Source organism: Euprymna scolopes, chromosome 11 (assembly GCF_053919585.1).
Source record: "Euprymna scolopes isolate OS-2025 chromosome 11, ASM5391958v1, whole genome shotgun sequence".
NCBI lineage: Eukaryota > Metazoa > Mollusca > Cephalopoda > Sepiida > Sepiolidae > Euprymna > Euprymna scolopes.
Genome location: NC_136492.1, coordinates 119504519 through 119530065, shown reverse-complemented (window position 1 = coordinate 119530065; position 25547 = coordinate 119504519). Strand labels below are relative to the sequence as shown.

The following is a 25547-nucleotide window of genomic DNA, read 5'->3' as shown; positions in this document are numbered from 1 at the left end:
TTTATTTATTTAAGTCATTTCAGCCTATTTTTCGGTCATTTTAGCTTATCTTTAAGAATTTCATGTCAATCCTACATTCACGCATTCATTCATTACACGAGAGCACGCGACTAATGGCTTTCGGCCTTGTTATATATAAAAAAGTAATTTTCGTTATTTGCTTAAAGACTCTTACACTAGTTTATACATAAAAGCGGTCCTATCAGATTGTATACATTAAAAATAAATATCACTATATAAACGAGGATGTAGAATTCGGTTTATTTTATTTTAAAAAAATCATTTAAAATTTTCTGTTGTGAATTGCAAATGCAAAAAATTCACGCTTCTTCGTTTTCTTTTATAGTCACTGTGCACATTCGTCCGCCGGATTCTTCAACTGGAGAACTGCCTTCACCATCAGCCATCATGTCAACGTTGAACGTAAATAGGTCTGCCAATTCTCTTGTTGAGATCTGACGAAAGAAGATGAATACATTATGTATCTGCAGTATAGATCGTAAGACAAAGTCTCGCTGTAACATTTAAAAACAATTCTATTAATTATCTTCGTTGGTAATAATCTAGAAAAGAGAATGAGTCCATGTATATGAACGAAGACAAAAAGTTAGGCAGTTCTGTTGGAAGAAAAAATCGGTGATAGCCACAATGAATTCTCCTTGGTGAATTCGAATATAGTGCCAAAGGTTTGGGTGGGTTCTCTTGTCCTTCTCCCAAGAGAGAAGTTCAGGGATTGACCCGAGCCCCTTGTAATATGTTGTTGTCAATACCGAAAGCCAGAAAGGATGAGATTGATAGATAGATAGATAGATAGAGAGAGAAAGAGAGTGGCCTTGAGTTTAACCTTTATATGAATCCTGTTACGTGCTCAGCTCGTCTGAGAGATAGTCTTTGATTGGACAAACCAGAAAGAAAGTTGACTGCTAGCACCAATCAGCAATAAGCTTAGAAACCAAAAGATATTCAAATTAACAAACCGTGAAAAATTACTGATGGTGATATATATCCTATTAGTGGAAATACTCGTCGAAAACGAGTTTGGGACCTTGGGGAGGCTTAGTGCCACTCAAATCCCAGCAAAGACCAATAGCTGGTACCAACGAGAAATCAATGGCAAGCAGTTGTTGCGATAATGCAAATTTATTTATTATTCACGTATGTGGAGACTTCAATGTTCGCAATGTGGAATGGTTGACCCACTCAAACAAGACCGATGATGAGGGGAGATTCTGTCATGATTTCTCCATTGCTTATGACCTCACTCAGATTGTTCACGAACCCACCTGTGTGCCCAACAATGACGGCCAGTATGCAAGTCTCCTAGACCATTTTCTCAAAACCTGAACTATGAGCCCTGAACTATGTTCAGTTTCCGTTCTGTCTCCTCTTGGATCTTCCGACCACTCAGTTGTATCAATTAAGATAAAAATGAAATGTAATAAGTCCTCAGACATACCTCTCCATCGTACAGTATATCGATACACTATGGCTGACTGGGATAGTTTCCGTACATTTATATCAGATCTTCCTCTGTGTTCCATGTTTAAAAAGGATGTGTCCTCTATAGTATCAGACCTGACAGAATGGTTAATTGTAGGTATAGACAATTTCATACCCTCGAAAAAGTTCCAGCAAAAACCTAACGGCCAGCCATGGTTTTCTCCAGAATGTGCTGCTGCTATTTTGCACAGAAATCACTTTTTCCACTGCTTCCAACGTAATAGATGTATGGAAACTAAAGCCGCTTTCAGGACTGCCAGCAACCATTGTAAGAAAGTAATAAAGAACGCAAGAGAGTTGTATGCTCAGTCCTTCAAGTCCAAAGTAGCTGAGCAGCGGCTTGGTTCCCACCAGTTTTGGCAAATTGCAAACAGAATCCTGAACAGAAGCGTGTGCTCTATCCCAACTATCATCAATGGACCTGAGTTAATCTCGTCAGCATCAGACAAAGCCAAACTCTTTGCCAAGAACTTTGCAGCCAATTCTACCTTTTGCGACCAAGGCCGCCAACCTCCAATATTTCCTCCTGTATCAGAAAACATGCTATGTGATATACAAATATCTGTATGTGATGTTGCCAAGCTAATCAAAAACCTTGATTCCAGTAAAGCAACCGGCCCTGACGGTATTCCAGTTATAGTACTCAAAAAACTTCAACCAGAACTAGCACCCATACTTACAAAACTGTTTAAACGTTATCTTAAGAAAAATTGCTTCCCATCACCCTGGAAAATCTCATCAGTATGCCCTGTATTTAAGAATTCAGGTGATCGCTCATCCCCCTCTCAGTGCAGGCCAATAAGTCTCCTGTGCGTCATGAGTAAGTTGCTGGAATCTGTGTTAAATAGAGAAGTAATCAACCATCTCAGCAAAAATAACCTTCTTAGTGACACACAATATGGTTTCCGTTCTGCTAGATCTACAGCAGATGTGCTTACAGTTATATCTCATAGGATTAGCGAATCTCTCGACAGAGGCAACCTTTCTAGGGCAATTGCTCTTGACATATCAAAGGCCTTTGATAGGGTATGGCATAAAGGTTTACTTCACAAGATCTCCAGCTATGGTATAGCTGGAAATGTCTTCTCAATTATTAAATTATTTCTTTCTGATAGTTTCATAAGAGAAGTAGTTGATGGGCAAAAATCAGAAACTCACAGTATAAATGTTGGAGTCCCTCAGGGGTCCATCCTGGGCCGAACTCTTTTCCTGATCTACATTAATGATCTTCCAAATCACATCCTTACATCATTTGTAGACATTTTTGCTGATGACACTACCATCTATGCTAGCACATCTAAGACAGTAAACGACCAAGTTCTCTCCGATTCTCTCTCCTCTGATCTTGATCACGTTTACAATGGGGAAAGGAGTGGCTGGTTACTTTTAATGCATCTAAAACCAAGCTTCTATCTTTACATCATCAACGTTCTAATCCCCATCTGGCATCAATTAAAATGAATGGCTCTCTTCTTGGGGAGGTCTCAAGTTTTGACAGGTTTCTGGGCTTGACTTTTACTCCTGATCTTAAATGGAACACGTACATCAAATCTGTTGCCAAGGCCACTGGAAAAATGGTCGGATCCTTCTATCGATCCAGTAGATATCTCACTGCTGATGCAATTCTCTATCTATATAAGAGCCAGATGCGTCCAAGGCTGGAATACTGTTGCCACATATGGGCAGGAGCTGCTAGAAAAGACTTGTCCTGCCTTGATAGAGTTCAAAATAGACTTTGTGGCCTGGTGGGAGATGCCCTTTTCTCTTTGCTGCAACCTCTATCTCACAGAAGAGATGTTGCGAGTTTGTCTCTGCTTTATCGTTATTTTCATGGAAAGTGTTTGACTGAACTTCAATCTATGGCCCCCCCTCGCCAAACTTTCACAAGAAACACTAGACTAGCTGAAAACGTTATCAATAATTTTCCCCACTCTTTATCTGTGCCTAAACCTAAACATAGATTCCATGATCAAAGCTTCTTTCTTATAACTGCACGCCTGTGTAATTGTTTTCCGTTTTCCTGCTTTCCAGCTGTCTATAATATGGTTGTCTTCAAGCCCAACGTGAACAAGTTTCTGATGAGCCGTTCCACTTAAGTTAACAAATTTACCGAACTTCCATTACTATCGATTACTATATTGTCCTTTTGACTACTCTACACTCTTTAACCCTTATTCTTGAGTGGCTGAACGGCCTTGGTAAGTGGTGATGCCTATGTACAAAAAAATAAAAAAATGTTATCGAAAGAGGTGGAGAGTACTGGAAACCTAGGGAGACTTGTTGTCACTCAGCTTTCAGGGAATTTTTTTTTTCTTGGCTTTTAATTTTACCTTATAATTTTCTTCAACAATGCTTCAAGCAAACTACAATCTACTTATAATAATAATAATAATAATAATAATAATAATAATAATAATAATAATAATAATAATAATTCTGATTTCGTTTATCAACGTCTCTCTAGAAAGGGATGATATTCATTTCCAGAGGATTTCCCTCAATCCCGGCTCCAAACCAGGAGCTTCAAAGATCAAGGGGTTTTCTAAGGATGTTGGTGATACATACAATTGCAGAGGTCTGAAGATCACCTAAAATATCGGGAATTTGTAGTTTTTTCAATTGTCCTTCCAGACAACTTGATACTACTCCTAGTGTACCAACTACAACCGGGATTATTTGTGTTTTACTACTACTACTACTACTACTACTACTACTACTACTACTACTACTAATAATAATAATTATTATTATTATTATTATTTATCGAATATTTGAATATATAAACTGTTATCAGTTTGATCCTTGTCAAAAGTTTAGCCATGCTAATAGCGGGTGATACCAAGAAACATGTGTTCATGGATAACTTTTGTGTACGAAAAATATTTAATAAATGTTTGAATAAATTATTCAAATATTTAATAAATAAAATTATTATTATTATTATTATTATTATTATCATTATTATTAATAATAATAATAATAATAATAATAATGATAATAATACAGAAGGACATGGAGAAAGGAACCGTCCCTAGCAACTATAGGCCAATCACGTGCTTACCAACTATGTGGAAGATACTGACAGCACAACTGAGGGAACAAATCTACCACTCCCTGAATAACCGTGGACTCATCCCCGAGGAGCAGAAAGGATGCCAAAAAGGAAAAAGAGGAATACATGACCTGTTATATATAGATCAAAAGATTCTAAACGAGGTAAAAAGGAGGAGAAAGAATTTAGCCATGGCATGGATCGACTACAAAAAAGCGTACGACAGGATCCCCCAAGCATGGATAATAGAATGCCTAAAAATGTATAAAATACCAAGCAGGATCACCAACGTAATAGAAAATGCAATGAAAACATGGAGACTGGAATTGACAGCTGATGGACAACACATAACAGAAATTAACATACAAAGAGCCATCTTCCAAGGAGACTCGCTATCACCACTACTGTTCATCATAGCCATGATGTCCTTGAACAGTATTCTGCCGTATACAAGTTCTCCAATATAGAGGAAAAAATGAACCACCTGATGTACATGGACGATCTGAAACTTTTTGCAAGGACCGAAAAGGAGCTAGAGATACTAATTAACACTACCAGAATCTTCAGCCAAGATATCCAAATGGAATTTGGAATGGAAAAGTGCACACAACTAGTTATAAGAAAGGGGAAACTGGAAACGACAGAAGGCATGAAATTACCCAACCAAACAGAAATGAGGGCACTAGGGAAACAAGACGACTATAAATACTTGGGAATTCTGGAAGCGGACACCATCAGAGCAACAGAAATGAAAGAGAAAGTTGGAAAGGAATACCTCAGGAGAACAAGAAAACTCCTGGAAACTAAATTATATAGTAGAAACCCAATAAAAGGTATTAATACATGGGCAGTATCACTAGTAAGATACTCTGGACCGTTTATAGGGTGGACAAAAGAGGAACTGAGACAACTCGACCAGAAAACCAGGAAACTCATGACCATGCATAATGCACTAAACCCAAAGGACGATATTGACCGACTCTACGTGAAAAGGAAAGACGGTGGGAGGGGACTGATCTCTATAGAAGACTGTGTGACATGACAAAAGACTAGAAAAATACATAATGCAAAACATTGAAAGAATAATTATGGCAGCGAGAGACACTGAAAAAAACAAAACAGAAAACAGAGAGACAAACGACAAAACGAGAAAAGAGAAGTGGGAAGAGAAACAACTCCACGGAAGATTCATAAGAATGACAAAAGATGAGAATAACGAAAACACCTGGACAGGGATGCGAAAAGGACATATAAACCGAGAAACTGAATCTCTAATAACTGCAGCACAAGATAACTCGATAAGAACCAACCATATCAAAGCAAGGATCGATAAAACACAAGAAAACAGCAAATGCAGACTCTGTGGATAAAGAGACGAAACGATAAACCATATAGTAAGCGAATGCAGCAAACTTGCCCAAAAGGAATACAAAAACAGGCATGACCAAGTGTGGAGGGTGGTACACTGGGAATTGTGTAAACGACTGCATTTTGAGCGGACAGACAAATGGTACAAGCATAAACCTGCAACAGCACTCGAAAACAAGAACCACAAAATCCTATGGGACATCGACATACAGACGGACAAACCCATCCAAGCAAGAAGACCAGATGTCGTAATAATTAACAAGAAAGAAAAATCCTATCAAATCGTGGACTTTGCAGTCTCAGCTGATCACAGGGTGAGTATAAAAGAAAAGGAGAAACGAAGCAAATACACAGAACTAGCCAGAAAGTTAAAAGGGATTTGGATGATGAAGAAAGTCCAAATAGTACTGATAATAGTAGGAGCACTAGGAACAATCCCGAAAAACTTCGAAAAAAGAATGTCAGAAATTGGAATCAGAGGAATAACTGCAAAAGTACAACGACTAACGATAATGAAAACGACTGAAATATTAAGGGAAACCCTTGAATGCGGAGAATAATACAAGACAATATAACAAATAAGCGTTACAGGGAATGAAGAACACAGAAACTGCATATTTACAAGTTCTACACCCCCCCATCATGCATTCCCCCCATTGTTTCATCACCGTTCCTCTCCCCCCCCAAAAAAATACCAAAGGGCCGAGAAGGGTCAATAAGGACTGAAAGACCGAGGAGCGAGCGCCAACCAGACCTCGACAGGACAAGCGCAAAGAGAACTGGGACCTTGGGGAGGCTGAGTGCCACTCAAATTCCAGTATAAACCAATGGCCACTACCAGCGAGAAATCAATGGTAAGCGGTTGTTGCGATGATGCAAATTCATTTGCACATGCTATCGAAGGAGGTGGAGAGGGCTGGACGTCTGGGGAGACTTGTTGTCACTCAGCTTCCAGAGAACACCACAGGTTTCCAATCAGATCGCCTGTTGACTTGTGTGAAAGCTCCATGCAAGCCAATAATAATAATAATAATAATAATAATAATAATAATAATAATAATAATAATAATAATAAATACGTTCCAAACAAAAGGGGCAACGCAAATAAACAAAGAGCAGGTAACTCCTTCAACGCTCAACTCAGTTTAAATATTTTGACAAGGAGTAGAGTAGGCTTCACTCTCCAGGATTGACCACAAAGAATAATCAAGAACATTCTTTTTTGCTGATCCAGGACGGACAATTGTCTCTACACCACTGCTGTGATACATGTACTTGTCGCACCATCTTGTTGCAGAGTCTAAACTGCATTACTGTACACATAATTACATCATGGGGTCAGTGCACGTTCAAGAAAGTCCTCAATGTAACGTTCTTTGTTAATCTTAACCCCTTAAGGAAGAAAAAACATCACTGGTGCTGTTTTCTGAGTTCTGAAACCCTTTACTGTATTATCAGGTATTGTCTCGCGACTTCTCGCAAGGACTGTATCATTTTGATGAAAGTGGGTCTGTTGAAGTCAGAATAACTTTTTCATCCGTTTAGGTGATGTTATTCAGCGTGTTTTCTCTGATACGGTGTAACAAGAGTTGACTTGAATTAGTCTTTTTGCAATTGTGGGTGCAAAGAGAAGCTGTCGCTTTTGGAACTTTTAGGTGAAAAACATCTGTGAACATATTCTTTGCGTAGCCCATGGTGATACTTGTGCTTACTTTTCCATTTGTCTTGGATTTAACCTGATTCCTTGCCTAGCATTTTGATCAGTTTAGGTGTTCTGGAGATGCGGTTACGGCCTGATCGTTGTCCATCTTTGATCGATGAACTTTCCAGGTAACAACAAATCGATTTTTAAGTTTTTTTCTTTAACTTGAATATTTCTGGCGAATGCAGGCTCTCCTCATGCTGCTCTATACGATTAATCTTCTTTTCAATTCATCAGGCATTATTAAAAATTAGTATCTTTTGTTTCTGAAAATTAAAAAATTATGTTTCATTAACATGTAATGACTAGGGTTAGGACAGCAGCATATTCTTTTCATTGTTTTGACTCGAGTGTGTCCGTGTATATCTTATATGCTTTTATATAGAGTGATGTGGTTCTCGGTTGATTAACTGTGTTTACCTGTGTCGGATATATACTCGAGAGTCAAAAGAATGAAAAGAATATGCTGTTGTCATAGTTCTAGTAATGGCAATAAAATAGTAAATTTTAAAAAATATTATCATAAAAATGTTCCGAAATTTTGTAACAGGACTTATGCTCCACCCTTTATTCTAAATGAATAAATACGAAAGTTGGACCAATTTCAAGTATTTAGAAGGAGTAAACGCCAAAAATGAAGGCGGGGAGAAATCTTTCACTCTTAATGATATTTTTTCAATTTTTTGTTCTGATTTCTACAAGGATTGATACGATTTTCTTTTTTTTTTAAGCGATAGTTGCTTTCTTCTTTCTTTTCTCTAACTTCACTGTGGATATTAAACGGTAACACTACCGGAAGCAAATTTATACTGCCAACTTTGGCGGAGAGTGTACACACATTTACAACAACTGTAAACATGTCTGTCCAAAAGTTTGTAAATTAGGCTGTCTGTATAACTATAACATGAAAACGTAGTGAACAGATTTTCTGGGTGGAGATGTATAATGGAATGAGTTCAGAACGTGAAGATGGAGTTCAGCATTTCGCCAATAAATGAAACATGTTTAAGATTATTAACTTAACATTTCTTAAAAAAAATAAGACCATCTTTGCAAAGTGGCAAATTTGCATCTCTCTCTCTCTATCCCCTCTCTCTTTCTCTGTTTTTGTCTATTTCTCTCTCTCTCTCTCTCTCTCTCTCTCTCTCTATATATATATATATATATATATATATATATATATATATATTCACGTACATACATAACATTATTTTATCTCTTAGAATTCAACAGCATTATGAAACACGCTCATTGCCAGGCGACCAGCAGGAACCTGAGGATTGTACGATGTCATTAGGTTTTCAATGTATGAATGAAAGATGAAGTCATCAGCACCACCAACAGCGTGGGTCTGGGAGACATCTATTAGCACGCTTTTTAAGACACACAATGGAAGAGGATTATCTGCCCTTGACTTTTTTGCATTTGTTGAAAGCATCACTTTAAGCTATGTATCTACTGCATACTGATCATTTTCTTGTTTAGTTTTTTTTTTATTACTTTCTTTTTTGATTGAAAAATATGACGAAAATTGGGTGACCCTGATTACCTTTCATTTAATGTATTTCACTACTATATGCGTCCTCCTTATAAAATATGTTTATATATGTCTGTATCTCTGTATGTGTTTCTTATTTTCTCTCTCTCTCAATCTCTCTTTCTTTCTCACATACGCCCATACACACACACATACATACACACATATATCATGCCTATTAAAATACACACGACATACGTCATTTTTATTCTGTTATTTATGCATAGCTTTAACACATTCTATTTTCAGATTCTCACACACATACACACTTACACATATACAATAATGAATATTCTAAACTTATTTACAAATTCAACGTTTGAAAGGCGAATGAGAAATGTTTTTGACAAGAAGGTCACCACATTATCAAGGCCCGAATGTCACTCAAGGATAAGGATTAATGGGTGTACGGTAATTATCAGGACAACAGTGTAGTAACCATTAGTAGTGGGCATTTAGTAGAATTTGATTATTTAAGGGGACAGCTCAGCAAAAAATTGTTTACACTGAACTTAAAGACAACCATATTGTAGTCAGCTTGAATAGAGTTCCACAGGTGGGTGGTTTTAGAAACTTAGTTCATGGAATCCACGTTTAGATTTAGGCACAGATAGAGAGAGAGAGAGAGAGAGAGAGAGAGAGAGGGGGGAGAGAGAGTGAGAGAGAGGAGAAATTGTTGATAGTGGTTGTAGCCAGTCAAGTATTTTTGTAATAAGGTGGGACCATAGTCTTTCTCGTGTAGAATAAAACTTATCAAATACACATGTGATGTTCGGCTGTGTAAGGTGTTAACGTCAGTCAAAATTGCCTCTTCCGTCTTTCATCAGATTATTGTGATTATCGATACCTATCTAAGAGATTTCGATACAAACCCTATCTAAGAACACTGCCAGGCACATAAAATACATTCGTATGAAATTTCATAAAAACCGATCTTTTCGCTTCCTAATCCACACACACACACACACACACACACACACACACACACACACACACACACACACACACACACACACACACACACACACGCACGCACGCACACACACACACACACACACACACATACACACACATACACACACAGAGACAAAGTCCCCGTTATATAATAGCATCTATCCTAGCAGAAATACCCGACGTTGCCCGGTATTGAATGACGATCAACGAATGGCTTACTCTCCCATATTTTTTATTGTCATCGAAATCGGAGAAATCACCCATTTTTACAATCAAATTGATTGATTGCCTTCTCTAATTGGGGACCCATCGCGGTGTACCTGGATAAGGCTTCACATGCCAATTGCAGTGACTTCAGTCACAATATATAATAGTCTACATGACACCGCAGAGAGACTACTGTTGATTTTATAAAATTATTTTTTATATATAATCGCTTGTATTAAAGTTCAAAATGCAAAAGTCAAGTATCATGCTTCAATTGTAAATTCCTTTCGAACGCAAGCCTTTCATATTAAAGAACCTAGTGTGTATTTTATATGCATGGCCTTACTGCTTGTGCGGTGATAATGGCTTGGATTTAAGTTTAACATGAAAATATCAAGTATCATGGTGCAATTGTGCTTTAAACAGAAACATTAATTTAGAAAGAGTCCCTGTCATATCAAAAACCCTAATGTTGGGCCTTTTGGCGTGTAGTAAAACTTTTGGAATGTGATGTTAGGCTGTGTGAAGTGTTAATTTTTATCAGATCCTTCTTTCATCGGATTATTTCAATTATCGAAAGAGATTCTGGCATAAAACTTACGAAACACTGCCAGGCACATGAAGTATCATCGTGTGAAATTTAATAAAAATCGGCCCAGTCGTTTTAGAGTCCATAGGGAAACGAACTCACACAGATACGAACACAAGCAAACACATAAACTCATATACAGAGACAGAGTTTCTTTTATATAATAGTGGATATATATATATATATATATATATATAATTTAAAGGAGATTAGAATAATAGTCTAAAGAGCTAAGTGTATTTTAATGTAATAGTGAAATTACTAGTTTAATTAAAATACAGGAAATGCTCGTTGTAATTTAGATATATAATAAGCTCGATAGTTAAATGTCCTAGAGCTAATTCAATATTAAATAATGTGATTTATAATTTAAAAATTTAAAAATTTTTTAAAAATTTAAAAATCAAAATTTAATTAAACTAAAAATCAGTTTCATAAGAAGGAACAACAACAAAGTCAATTATCTGTACGATCGTTTCGGAAATCCGTGCTTTTTATTTGTGGTATACATGAAGTCACGTAGAACAATTATACATAGTTTTTTTGGTAAGCACGGTCTCCTCATCAGCAAATTTAGGAGGATTCAATTTCCGAAACGATCGTACAGATAATTGACTTTGTTGTTGTTCCTTCTTATGAAACTGATTTTTAGTTTAATTAAATTTTGATTTTTAAATTTTTAAAATTTTTTTAAATTTTTAAATTATAAATCACATTATTTAATATATATATATATATATATATATATATATATATATATATATATATATATATATATATATATATATATACATATATATAACTTTACATAGATGAACACCTTAATTGTTTCAGTTTAGTAGATACACACACACCCAAACATATATATAATAGTTAGCTTTATAATGAAGTGTAATTAATATAGTGTATCAACATAAGAGATATGTTAAATGTGCGTAAGTTTAGTTGTAATCCCCCCGAATATTCTGGAGGAATTGAAAAAGAACTAAACTGTCCCAGATTTTTGGCGGTAGTGTATATTGTTGTACAGGATAAACTCATAAAATGATCAGTATCATATAAATTTTACAACACAACTGTTAGGCGTACGCCTTGATAACCTGGGCTATATTTCATTTAATTTTGTGTTTTTTTACAAAGAGTACACCATATATCAAGGCTTGGAGGCCACTCAAGGATAAAGGTTAATAATTGTATGGTAGTCATTGGAACAATAGTGTAGTAATCACTAGTATTTAAATCTGGTATAATTAGATTATTTAGGAGGACAGTTCAACAAGAACTTTTCAACAATCATGAAGTTGTTTGCATCCGAGAAGGCTAACATGCTTGCCAGTTGGTTTGAGTCCAACTCCACATTGGACCCATGAAACCACGCCCTCCCTGACTTTTCTTTGCAGACTGACACAACACTAAATGATCTGAAAATTACCCCTTCTCAGATGAATGATATCACAAAAAATCTAGACACCTCAAATGCATGTAGACCCGATCTCATGCCGGCTGTGCTATTAAAAATTGCTTTGCTGAGGCTGCTCTAATCCTCTCTAAACTTTACAACAAATGCCTTAATGAATCTTGCTTTACTCGCTGCTGGAAAACTGCTTTTGTGGTACCAGTTTACAAGAATTCTGTTGAAAGAACTGACCCATTAAATTATCGCCCCATTAGCCTTCTCCCGCATTTCGCCAAATATTTAAATTCTCAATCACCTTACAGCTGCTAAACTTCTGACTGACCAACAATATGGATTTAGACAAGCCCGTTCTACAGCAGATATCCTAACTGTAATCTCTGAACGTATATACCATGCACTGGACAAAGCAGGGGACGGTAGAGCGGTAGCCCTAGATATATCTGAGGCTTTTGACAGGGTATGGCACAACGGTCTTCACAGAAAAATCAGATCATACGGTTTCACTGGACGAATACTTAACATAATTAAATCCTCCTTAAATAAAAGGAGAATCCAGGTCGTTATTGGTGATCGCACATCTAAACAATATGATATAAATAGAATATACATCATAAATGACCTCCTTGATAAAATTGTTTCTGAGATCGGTATATTTGCTAATGATACCACGCTCTGTAACAGGCATGAGGGGAAAACAAATGAACGCATATATAAGGAATGGCAGAAACACAAGAGGAAGACCTCCAATCTGTAGTGTAATAGGGACAAAAATGGATGGCCACATTCAATGACTAAGCTTGTCTCCTTCAATAATTACAAGAAACCTTCTCAATCACCAATAGCTATGGCTAAAGATACATTACCTGAAAGTATTCTTTCAAACTCCTCAGCTTAACGTTCACAGGGAACACGAGTTAGAACAGATACATTGAGAGCATTGTCACAGCTGCTGCAAGGAAGGTGGGCTCTCTCTACTGTGCTAGAGAGGTACTTACGCCTGAAAGTATCCTGTACCTCTACAAGGTCACAATTCGCCCATGTATGGAGTATTGTTGTCACATTTGGGCTGGTACACCTGCTACTAGTCTCTCACTCCTGGACTGGCATCCAAGCTTCAGCTTCTGTCCCATCGACGAAATGTTGCATCCCTCGGCCTGTTTTACAAGTATTTTAATGGTTAAAGGTCTGACGAAAGACAAGCTCTAGTACCCCCTCGACGTAATTACCTCTGACAAAATCGACAAGTAGCCAAGTCCCACCTCTACACAGTAGAGATACCTCGATGTAACAAGGCATTCTACTCTAATAGGTTCTTCCCCAGAACTGCTAGACTCTGGAACTCCCTTCTGGATTTCCCAACTATACTGACATGCAGAAGTTCAAGTGTAATGTGAATAGACATTTTGCTGCACGACTCCCTACATAGTATCCCTGCAACTACTGTCACCGAGAGTAGCCTCCCCCCTCCTTACATCAAAATAGCACTGTGCCTTGCTTGGGGTGAAAATGGAAAAAAAATATATAACTTGTTTACGTGGCAATTGAAGATGACAGTATTGTAGTCAGATGAAAAGGAGACCAGTGGAACAAAGTTACATAGGCAGGCACTTCAAGGAAAGAAGCTTTGTTCATGTAATCCACGTTTTGATTTAGAGAAGGGGTAATTTTTTATAGTAGTTTTGGCTTGACGAGTATTTTGTGTGAAAGATCGGCGACAATAAATTGGAGTTCAGTAAAACACTTGCCATGAAAATAGCGATAGAGTAGAGACAAACTCGCAACGTCTCTTCTGTGGTAAAAGGTTTTCTGAGAAAATAAAAGGCCATCACTTACTAGATTAGGAAGTCAATTATGAACTCTTTTAATATAGGATAGGGTGCTCTGAGCAGCTCCTAACCAGATGTGACAACAGTACTCTAGTCGAAGATGTACATGGCTTTTACAAACGTAGATGATTGTGTGAGATATTTACTGAAGCGCCACAATAATCTAACCATTTTTCCGGCAACCTTGGCAGCGGGTTTGATGCATATGCTCTATTTCAGATCAGGAGTGAAGGTCAGACCCAGAAGCTTGTCTAAACATCAAGCGTCATCAAGACAAGAGCCGTTCATTTCAATTGGGGCCAGATTTGGGTCAGAGCGTTGATGATAGTTTTAGATGCATCAAAATTAACCAGCCAGCCTTTTCCCCATTTCACCACATGCTCAAGATCAAAGGAGAGAAAATCAAAGATCTTGGTCATTTTTGGCCGTTGAAGTGTTGCTATAGGTGGTAGTGTCGTCTACATAGATGTCTATGAATGATCTAAGAATGTGATTTGGGAGATCGTTGATGAAAATCAGGAAGAAAGTTGGGCTTATGATGGAACCTTGAAAGACGTCAACATTAATATTATAAACTTCTGATTTTTGCCCATCAATTACTACTCTTAAAAACATATCAGAGTGGAATGACTTAAGAATTAAGAAGATATTTCCAACTATTCCCTAGCTGGAGACTTTATATAGTAAACTTTTATGCCATGCAACTGTCCTAGAAACAGCCGCGTCAAGAGATTCGGTAATCCTGTCAGATATTTCTATTACCACATCAGCTATAGGTCTAGTAGAACGGAAACCATATTGCATGTCACTGAGGAGGTTATGTTTACTGAGGTGATTGGCCACTTCTATGTTTAATCAGTCTTCTGTCCGTCATGAGTAAGATGCTGGAATCTGTATTCGAGCATCTTACTCATGACGCACAGAAGACTGATTAACATGGGACAGACTGATGAAATTTTCCAGGATGTTCAAAAGCATTTCTCCTTCAGACAAAGTTTTTGTAAGAACGGGGGTTAGTATGGTTCAAGCTTATTGAGCACAATAATTTGAATGCCATCGGGGCCTGTAACTTTACTAAAATCGAGATTTTTGATAAGCTTGCCAACATCACGGACAGTTATTTGTACGTCATATAGCATGCTTTCAGACATAAGAGGAAATACGGGGAAAAAGGCAAAAAGAGGGTGGAAGCTTACATCTTAACTAAATGAATCTCAAGAGAACATATGTTACCTTATTTTATCAGTGTCACATAATAATTATATACTAAAAATTTAAAAGGAAGGAATTATTTGTCACAAAATCTAATTGATATAACTCACTATGTATGTATGTATGTATGTATGTATGTATGTTTGTATGTTTGTCTGCCTGTCCGTCTCCATATTTTAAAACTCTATCTTTTCCAAAACTAAAAATCGCAGAGTGGCATTATTGGCCTCAAATGATTAGATTTTTTATGGGTCTTTAGCCGGTTAAAATAGTTTTTAAGACGTCAAAAAGGAGTCAAAATTGAAAAACAATCGTTATACATTTTGTACATTCAACTTAGTTTATTTTTAATCAGTTCATATGCATGTCACGTTAGTACAGTGGTAACGTTTCCAGCTTTGAATGCTACAGTTTTGCTTTAGGTTTCGATTCTAACTGATGCCACCCAAATATATTTTATTTTTACTTTTGCGATTATGACTCTATAATGATATATCGAAATCTGGAAAAATTAAAATATCATATTTAAGCGTATATTACGACCAGGCTAAGCCGAGCGTCCTCTGCTAGTTTGACATTATAAATCAGCATGTAAATGTAATGTGAACAAAGATCTTCCTTCTCAACATTCTACATAGTGCCCCTGTAGACCTTGTTCTTATTAGTACTTTATTACGTCCATATGGTAATGTACCTTGTTTGGGATTTATAAAAAAAAGCATAATTTCTCCTTTGAACGAACAGCGTTTTGAATTATTTTTTTGTGTGGCTTGCACATGCAATCTGTCATGAAAAAAAAAATGAATAGTTATATGCCATCAGTAAACACATATTCCGATTTGAAAATATTAAAACAGTTGCTTGTTGTGAAGACAACCTTTTGCCTTAGTTTCTGTTCTAAAAAAAAACATAAAATATTCGTGAAATAGTGTTGAGTATATAATAATGAATTGGCTATAGAAATAGTTCATCCAGTCACTTGAAATATCATAAACCAGAACTTCAGGATTAATAAGTTAATGCTTGTTGCTAAAAGAAATGATTTCATTTATTATATGAGTAATTTTAAGAAAAGTTGTTTAATATCTATTAAGAATATATAATTGCTTAACTGAAATATCATATACGTGAAAGAAATATAGATATTTTATTTTATTAATTTTGTAAGCGGCAAATGCTGTTTAGGTCATAAACGAAAAATATTCCATTCTAATTTTTACCAACTGTATTAAGTATTAAAAAACAAAACAAAAAACAAAACTAAAGCAACGTACGGAATTTTATGGTGAAAAAGAAAAAAAGAAGGCAGTATAAATTATAGATTTCACTAATTTAAGTATAGCGCTATTTTATTTTAAGATGTAGATTGAAATAATTTAATAGTATATATAGAATATATACATATATAAATACATATATATATATAAATATATACACATATATATATATAGACATATATATACATATATGAATATATATATACATATATAAGTATATATATACATATATATATAGACATATACATATATATACATATATATATATATATATATACATAACATATACACATATACATATATATATACATAAATATATATACATATACATATATATATACATACATATATACATATACATATACATATATATATGTATATGTATGTATATATATATGTATATGTATGTATATATATATGCATATGTATATATATATATATATATATATATATATATATATGTCCTGGATAGTGAAAAATCTGAGCGTACGACAGCTAGTGTTGCAAGAGAGCTCGCTAGGTACGCATAGACATTGCGGCATTGTATTTATTTTTTTTTTTTTACACAGGCATCACTAACATTATCAAGGCAAAGAGGCCAATCGAGGATAAGGGTTAAAGAGTGTATAGTAGAAATTGGACAATATAGTAACCATTAGTAATGAAAATTCGGTAAATTTCTTAACTAATATGGGACGGCTCATCAAGAACTTATTTACGTTAGACTTGAAGACAACCATAGCAGGAAAACGGAAGACAATTCCACAGGGGTGCAGTTCTAAGAAAGAAGCTATGTTCATGGAATCTACGTTTAGGTTTAGGCACAGATACAGAGTGGGGGGAATTATTGATAGTGTTTTCTGCTAGATGAGTGTTTCTTGTGAAAGTTTGGCGAGGGGGCACCATAGACTAAAGCTCAGTCGAACACTTTCCATGAAAATAACGATACATCAGAGAAAAACTCGCAACATCTCTTCTTTGAGATAGAGGTTGCAGGGAAGAGAAAAGGACATCTTCTACGAGGCTACGAAGTCTATTTTGAACTCTATCAAGGCAGGACAAGTCCTTTCTAGCAGCTCCTGCCCAGATGTAGAAACAGTATTCCATCCTTGAACGTACCTGACTCTTATATAGATAGAGAATTGCATCAGCAGTGAGATATCTACTGGATCGATAGAAGGATCCCACCATTTTTCCAGCGGCCTTGGCAACAGATTTGATGAACGTGTTCCATTTAAGATCAGGAGTAACGGTCAAGCCCAGAAACTTGTCAAAACATGAGGCCTCCTGAAGACTAGAGCCATTCATTTCAATTGATGCAGATGGAGATCAGAATGTTGATGATGTAAAGAAAGAAGCTTGGTTTTAGATGCATTAAAAGTAACCAGCCACTCCTTTCTCCATTGTACCACGTGCTCAAGATCAGAGGAGAGAGAATCGGAGAGAACTTGGTCGTTTACTGTCTTAGATGTGCTACCATAAATGGTAGTGTCATCATGATAAATGTCTACAAATGATGTAAGGATGTGATTTGGAAGATTATTAATGTAGATCAGGAAAAGAGTTCGGCCCAGGATGGACCCCTGAGAGACTCCACCATTAATCTGTGAGCTTCTGATTTTTGCCCCTCAACTACTACTTTTATGAACCTATCAGAAAGAAATAATTTAATAATTGAGAAGACATTTCCAGCTATACCATAGCTAGAGATCTTCTGAAGTAAACCTTTATGCCATACCCTATCAAAGGCCTTTGATATGTCAAGAGCAATTGCCCTAGAAAGGTTGCCTCCGTCGAGAGATTTGCTAATCCTATGAAATATAACTGTAAGCACATCTGCTGTAGATCTAGCAGAACAGAAACCATATTGAGTGTCACTAAGAAGGTTATTTTTGTTGAGATGGTTGATTACTTCTGTATTTAACACAGATTCCAGCAACTTACTCATGACGCACAGGAGACTTATTGGCCTGTACTGAGAGGGGGATGAGCGATCACCTGAATTCTTAAATACAGGGCATACTGATGAGATTTTCCAGAGTGATGGGAAGCTATTCTCCTTAAGACAACGTTTAAATAGTTTTGTAAGTATGGGCGCTAGTTCTGGTTGAAGTTTTTTGAGTACTATGATTGGAATACCGTCAGGGCCAGTTGCTTTACTGGAATCAAGGTTTTTGATTAGCTTGGCAACATCACGTACAGACATATGTATATCACATAGCATGTTTTCTGATACAGGAGAAAATATTGGGGCTTGGCGGCCTTAGTCGCAAATGGTAGAATTGGCTGCAAAGTTCTTGGCAAAGAGTTTGGCTTTGTCTGATGCTGACGATATTACCTCAGGTCCATTGATAATAGTTGGGATAGAGCACATGCTTCTGTTCAGGATTCTGTTTGCAATTTGCCAAAACTGGTGGGAACCAAGCCGCTGCTTAGCTACTTTGGATTTGACGGATTGAACATACAACTCTCTTGCGTTCTTTATTACTTTCTTACAATGGTTGCTGCAGTCCTAAAGTGGCTTTAGTTTCCATACATCTATTACGTTTGAAGCAGTGGAAAAAGTGATTTCTGTGCGCAATGGCAGCAGCACATTCTGGAGAGAAGCATGGCTGGCTGTTAGGTTTTTGCTGGAACATTTTTGAGGTCTATACTTACAATTTACCATTCCATCAGGTCTGATACTATAGAGGACACATCCTTTTTAAACATGGAATGCAGAGGTAGATCTGATATAAATGTACAGAAGCTATCCCAGTCAGCCTTAGTGTATCGATATACTGTACGATGGAGAGGCACGTCTGGGGACTTATTACATTTCATTTTTATCTTAATTGATACAACAGAGTGGTCGGAAGATCCAAGAAGAGACAGAACAGAAACTGAACATAGTTCAGGGCAAGTTGTGAGAAAAAGGTCTAAAACACAATTGAATAGTAAAGATCAATTGGTGGAAGTGAGCACGGGATACACCTTTTTTGGAAAGGAAAACAGTCGGGGCTAAGACGAGAAGATGGAATTAGCTTTGCAGTGCGTTCTGATTTGGTGAATAGGATTGAATAGCCAATCTGTGTAAGTGACAGAATTATGATGATGCGCTTCCCTCTTGCACACAGTAGGTATATGATAATTTTATCTGTGTATGCCCCTATCATGAGTCATGATGGAAACACCATCACAACTTTTTACTGAGATCTCAGTCGTATCATTTCCGCTATTCCTTTATCTGAGAAGATCTTACTTATGGGTGATTTAAATGCAAGGGTTGGCAAAGACCATCACACCTGGGACTCACTCGGCCGGTTTAGTGTAGGTAAAGCCAACAGTAATGGTCTTCATCTTCTCCATCTATGCACTCAGTTTGCTATCTGTAACACTTTCTTCAGCCACAAGGAGGTCAATATGTTTACTTGGACCCATCCTCGTTCAAAACAAGGTCACTTGATTGATTACATTATTTCTAGGAAGGCAGATCTGCAGGACATCTGTAGTGTGCGTGTTATGCGTGGAGCTGAATACGGCACAGATCACTTACATAAATCTGTATAAGGAAGAAATGTAGGTCGGGTGGTGTTAAGATTCCAAGGCTGGTTGATGTGTCCAAGCTGGATGATCCAAGTGTACGTGAAAAGCTTCGATCCGTAGTTAATTCTACTGATTTGGATGGGTCATGGATGCATTTTAAAAATACACTCTATGAAATAAGTGTAGATGTTCTTGGCTTCTGCAAATCTGAACATCAGGATTATTTTGACGATAATGATTCTGAAATTACTCAACTCTTAAGTGCTGAAAATGAGTTGCATCATAAAATGTTGTCTGCCTCTCATGAAGGTCGAGAGTCCCTCCAACAGTCACTTAAAGCAAGCAAGGGTCTTCTCCAAAAGCGACTCCACCAAATGAAGTGGTGGGCTAAACTCGCCAACCAAATCCAGATGGCTTTTGATCGTAAATACTTCAAACGCATGTACCATTTGCTTAAAAAAGCTTTTGGTCCTCAAACACTATCTACATCTCCCATTCTCTCAAGTGATGGAATTGCCCTAAAAAGGATCCTAACGAGATTCTCCTTCGTTGGATGAGTATTATTCTGATCTCTTTGACAACCCCTGTAATATTGATGAGGACGTCATCAATAAATTCTTATCACAACAGAAGCATGAAATGTCTGAGTTCTTATCTGATAATGAAATTAGAGATGCAATCAAGGAAGTGAAGGTCGGGAGGGCTCCAGGGCTTGATGGTATTCCTGTCGAAGTCCTCTTACATGGGGGTGATAAGCTTGTTAATGAAATTCTTCATCTTATCACTGGAAGGGTGTTCCCGTTCATCAGGATTGGGTTGATGCAATTCTTATATCACTATACAAGGGAAAGGGGTCCAGGACCGACTGTGGAGGTTATCGTGGGATAAGTTTATTGGAAGCAGTTGGCAAAGTATTTTCCAGAGTTCTACTCAATAGATTGTTAAAGTATATTTGTCCATCCGTCATTCCAGAAAGCCAGTGGCTTTTGTCTGGGCAGACGAACCACGGACATGATCTTCTCTGCTCGGCAGTTGCAGAAAAAATGTACTGAACACCATGTTCCGCTTTATAAGGTTTTTGTTGATTTGATCAAGGCTTTTGATACGGTGAACAGAAATGCCCTATGGCTAATTCTGGGGAAGTTGGGATGCCCACCTCAATTTCTATGATTACTCAGGGAGCTCCACACTAATATGAAAGCTCACCTGAACTTCAATGGATACCTATCAGAACCCATCTCGGTTGACAATGGTGTGAAGCAGGGTGATATCCCAGCACCGACACTTTTTTCTATTTATTTTGCTACTATGCTTGCTTATGCCTTTAGGGAATGTTTTCTGGGGGTTTATTTGCATTTCAGAACCACAGGTAAGGTATTTGATCTTCGTCATTTTCATTCCTCTACAAGGACCTTTCAGCAACTGGTTCGTGAATTGCTTTATGCCAATGACACCGATCTCATAGCCCATAGTGAGAGGGGTATGCAGGGTATCACGGATCTGTTTTCCGGGGCCCGTGCATCTTTTGGGCTTACTATTAGTCTTAAGAAGACTAAGGTCATGTTCACACCTCCACCAGGTGGTTTGTATGTGGAACCAAATATTTTTGACAACAACCAGAAACTTACCGTAGTTGACACATTTGTGTATTTGGGTAGTACTCTTGCCAGAGATGCAAACCTGGATGCTGAGGTCAACTATTGGATACAGCGTGCCACTAAGGCTTTTGGTGGCTTAGAAAAGCGAGTGTGGTCTGACAGGGGTATAACTCTTCACACAAAGATCAGTGTCTATCAATCTTGTATTTTACCATCCTTGCTTTACGCTTCTGAGGCCTGGACAACTTATGGTAGACACATAAAAGTCATGGAGAGAGTGCACCAGAATTCCTGAGACACATTCTGGGCATCAGATGGAGCTCTTTTATACCTGATATGGATGTTCTCATGCGAGCTGACGTACCTTGTATCGAGAAGTTGATTATACACAACCAGATGAGGTGGGCTGGACATCTAACAAGGATGGATGACGAGAGAGATTGCCAAAGCGCCTGTTCTATGGTGAAATTACACAAGGAAAGCGTCCACAACATAAACCTAGGAAACGCTTTAGGGATAACATCAAAGATAATCTTAAAGCTCTTGGAATTGACATATTCAGGTGGGAAAGTGCTTCCAATGATCGTAAAAAGTGAGCATGCAAAAATGAAGCGTGATATCCGGAAGAAAAATCTTTCAGATCTATCAGGTCTGTCGGAGGCTTTTGTGCAGAACTACATCTGTGATTTATGCAGTAAAATGATTTTATCCGTAGCTGGCCTAGCTAGCCAAAAGCGATCACATGGAGATCAATCTTTCTTTGATGGAGAAATCACTGCAGGGGCACAGATGTTCTGTTTGCTCTGTGGTCTGTAAATCGAGTGGAGGCCTGAAGCGTCGTATTAACGTCTACAGTAAAGCAGCACCAGTTGGCAGCCCTCAATCTCAGCTTAAGTGTAACCTTGCAACAGACTGTGTAAGAGCAGGGCTGGTCTAAAGACCTCGCTTCGTTCCTACATTAGATAGAAATTGATGCATCTTGATCACATCTCCACATGTATATATGTATGTGTGTATAAATATATATATATATATATAAATATATATATATATATATATATATAACTACTTCATTTACTCACATAAATTTAATATACGAAAGTATAGATTTATGCGTAAACTTTAAGTATTTACTTCAAAAGTGCTCAATACGTAGACAGAGCTAGTTAGTAATTTATAAAATATATATGTCGATTAAGCTACACTGAATATTCTGCGTTTCATCCACTATAGGATTCGTCAGGCTTATGCGCATAAGCCTGACGAATCCTATAGTGGATGAAACGCAGAATATTCAGTGTAGCTTAATCGCCATATATATTTTATAAATTACTATATATATATATATATATATATATATATATATATATATATATATATATATATATATATATAATTAAAAAAATAACAATATTTCAAAAGTACATGAAAATGAATGAATAATCAACAATAAAGCAAGGGAAAGATGGTCTTCTTCTGTCAAGAACTGACAATCACCATATGTATGTATATATATATATACATATATATACATATACATGCATATATACATATACATATATATAATATATACATATATATACATATATACACATATATATATACATATATACACATATATATACATATATACATATATATACATATATATACATATACATATATGCATATATATACACATATATATACATATACATATATATACATATGCATATATATACATATATATACATATACATATATATACATATATATACATAGACATATACATATATATGATGATGATTTCAACGTCTTGTCAGACAAGTGCCACTCCCTCAGACACTGAAAGTCCATGAGCCGAAAATGACTTTAGTCCTGCCGGCAAAATTCACACGCTCAAACAGACATGACACTGAAGACGGTCATTAGTATACATACATATATATATATATATATATATATATATATATATATATATATATATATATATATATATATATATATGCACGCATACATACATATATACACATACATACACACATACATATAACACACATATATGCATACATTCACAATACATAATACACATACATATACATACATAAACATACACAAGACGGTCAATAGCATACATACATATATATATATGAATGCAAATATACATATACACACATACACACATACATATCTGTAAACATACACACACATATACATATATACATACACAATGCATAATACACATATATACATATACATACACACGCATACATACACATGTACATACATATAAATACACACATATATACAAATACATACACACATATACATATATATGTACACATATGCACACACACACACACACACACATATATATATATATATATATATATATATATATATATATATATGCATACACTTACCTACAGAGAGAGAGAAATGTAAACAGAATTATAAGATAATCATTTACACACGCTTCAAGAATTCAACAGAAAAACAAATTTGTGTACGGTCGTTTCTGAGATGAAATTCATTTTTCTGATATCAAATCTCATCGTCAGCACATGGAATTAACACAAGTTAAAAATTACAGAATTGCATCATGGTCAATGTGAGAGGCAACAAGGAGTCATGCAAGAGTAGAGATAAATATAAAATAAGTTAATTACATAAAACATATAAATCTTTATAAAACAAGCAGATCACCAATATATTGGGGCACTATAAAGAAATGTTAAAAAAAGGATGTTTGATAATAAAGAAGTAGAAGAAAGTCTCTTTTTCTGAGAGTATGTTAAATTCTTGTATTATATGCATATGGGTATCTAATAATTTTCTTTACCTCATATATACACTATACAATAGCTCTGGTAGACTTAATATCTATACCATAGAGCTGAATTTATCTACAATATTTTGCGTAAATGGTTACAATACCTATGTTTCCTATTACAAAAATGGGTAACTGGCTATTGATTTGTTCATTTAGTTCCTTTGTCTGATAACAAAACTGTTAGAAGCGTATTTTCATTTTTTTCTAAACCAGCAGTTAAGCCCGGATTTGCTCGGGCCCTATGCACTGTTCATAACTTTATGTGCATGTATATATTTTCCAGATACATCTGCCTTACTTAAAAAATGCTAGTTTTTTTATGGTGTCTTTTATATATATATATAAAAAAAACCCACCCAATACTTTTGCTGATGAGGAGACTTTGTTTAAAAAAAACAACAAAAAAACTATATGTCAAAATTATTGTCCGTGACTTAATGTCTATCGCAATAAAAACATCGTTTCCGAAACGATCGTACAAATTATTGGCTGTTGTGTTCCTTCTTATGAAACAGATTTTTAATTTTTAATTTTAATTTTAATTGTAAATTATGAATCACATTACTAAATATATATATATTAAAATGTTTGACTCATGTCCAGATAACCTATACCTCAAATTTCTAAAATTCGCGAAGGAGATTAGTAGAGTCTGCAAAGGTCAAGTCTTTCAACTTTGACTTCTTGGCAGCCAAATTTTCGCCCAAAGCCTGATTAAAACGCTTGCCGCATGTCTGAATACCTTTTATGTAAAATTTCAAATGTTTAGACCCAACAGTGGTTGAATAGTTTGCGAGAAACCGCAAAAGTGAAATCTTTTGAACTTTGACCCGTTGGAAGCCAAATTTTTGGCCAAAAATCGATTAAAAAGCTTGTCCTATGTCTGTATCGCACCCCATAGATAGTAGAAATCCCTAGATGTAAGAAAGCCTTTTACTCTAATAATTTATGCCCTAGAACTGCTATACTTT

General features: G+C 36.2%; 1 protein-coding gene across 1 annotated transcript in view; it reads right to left on the bottom strand.

Annotated features, from left to right (window-relative positions):
* Positions 1-250: 250 nt before the first annotated feature.
* Positions 251-25547, bottom strand: part of LOC145288085 (uncharacterized) — a 52923-nt gene continuing 27626 nt past the window's right edge. The window contains exon 4 of the mRNA XM_080136139.1: positions 251-455. Coding sequence (XP_079992265.1) covers positions 321-455 — 135 coding nt within the window. The 3' untranslated portion in view covers positions 251-320. The remainder of the gene's footprint in view (positions 456-25547) is intronic.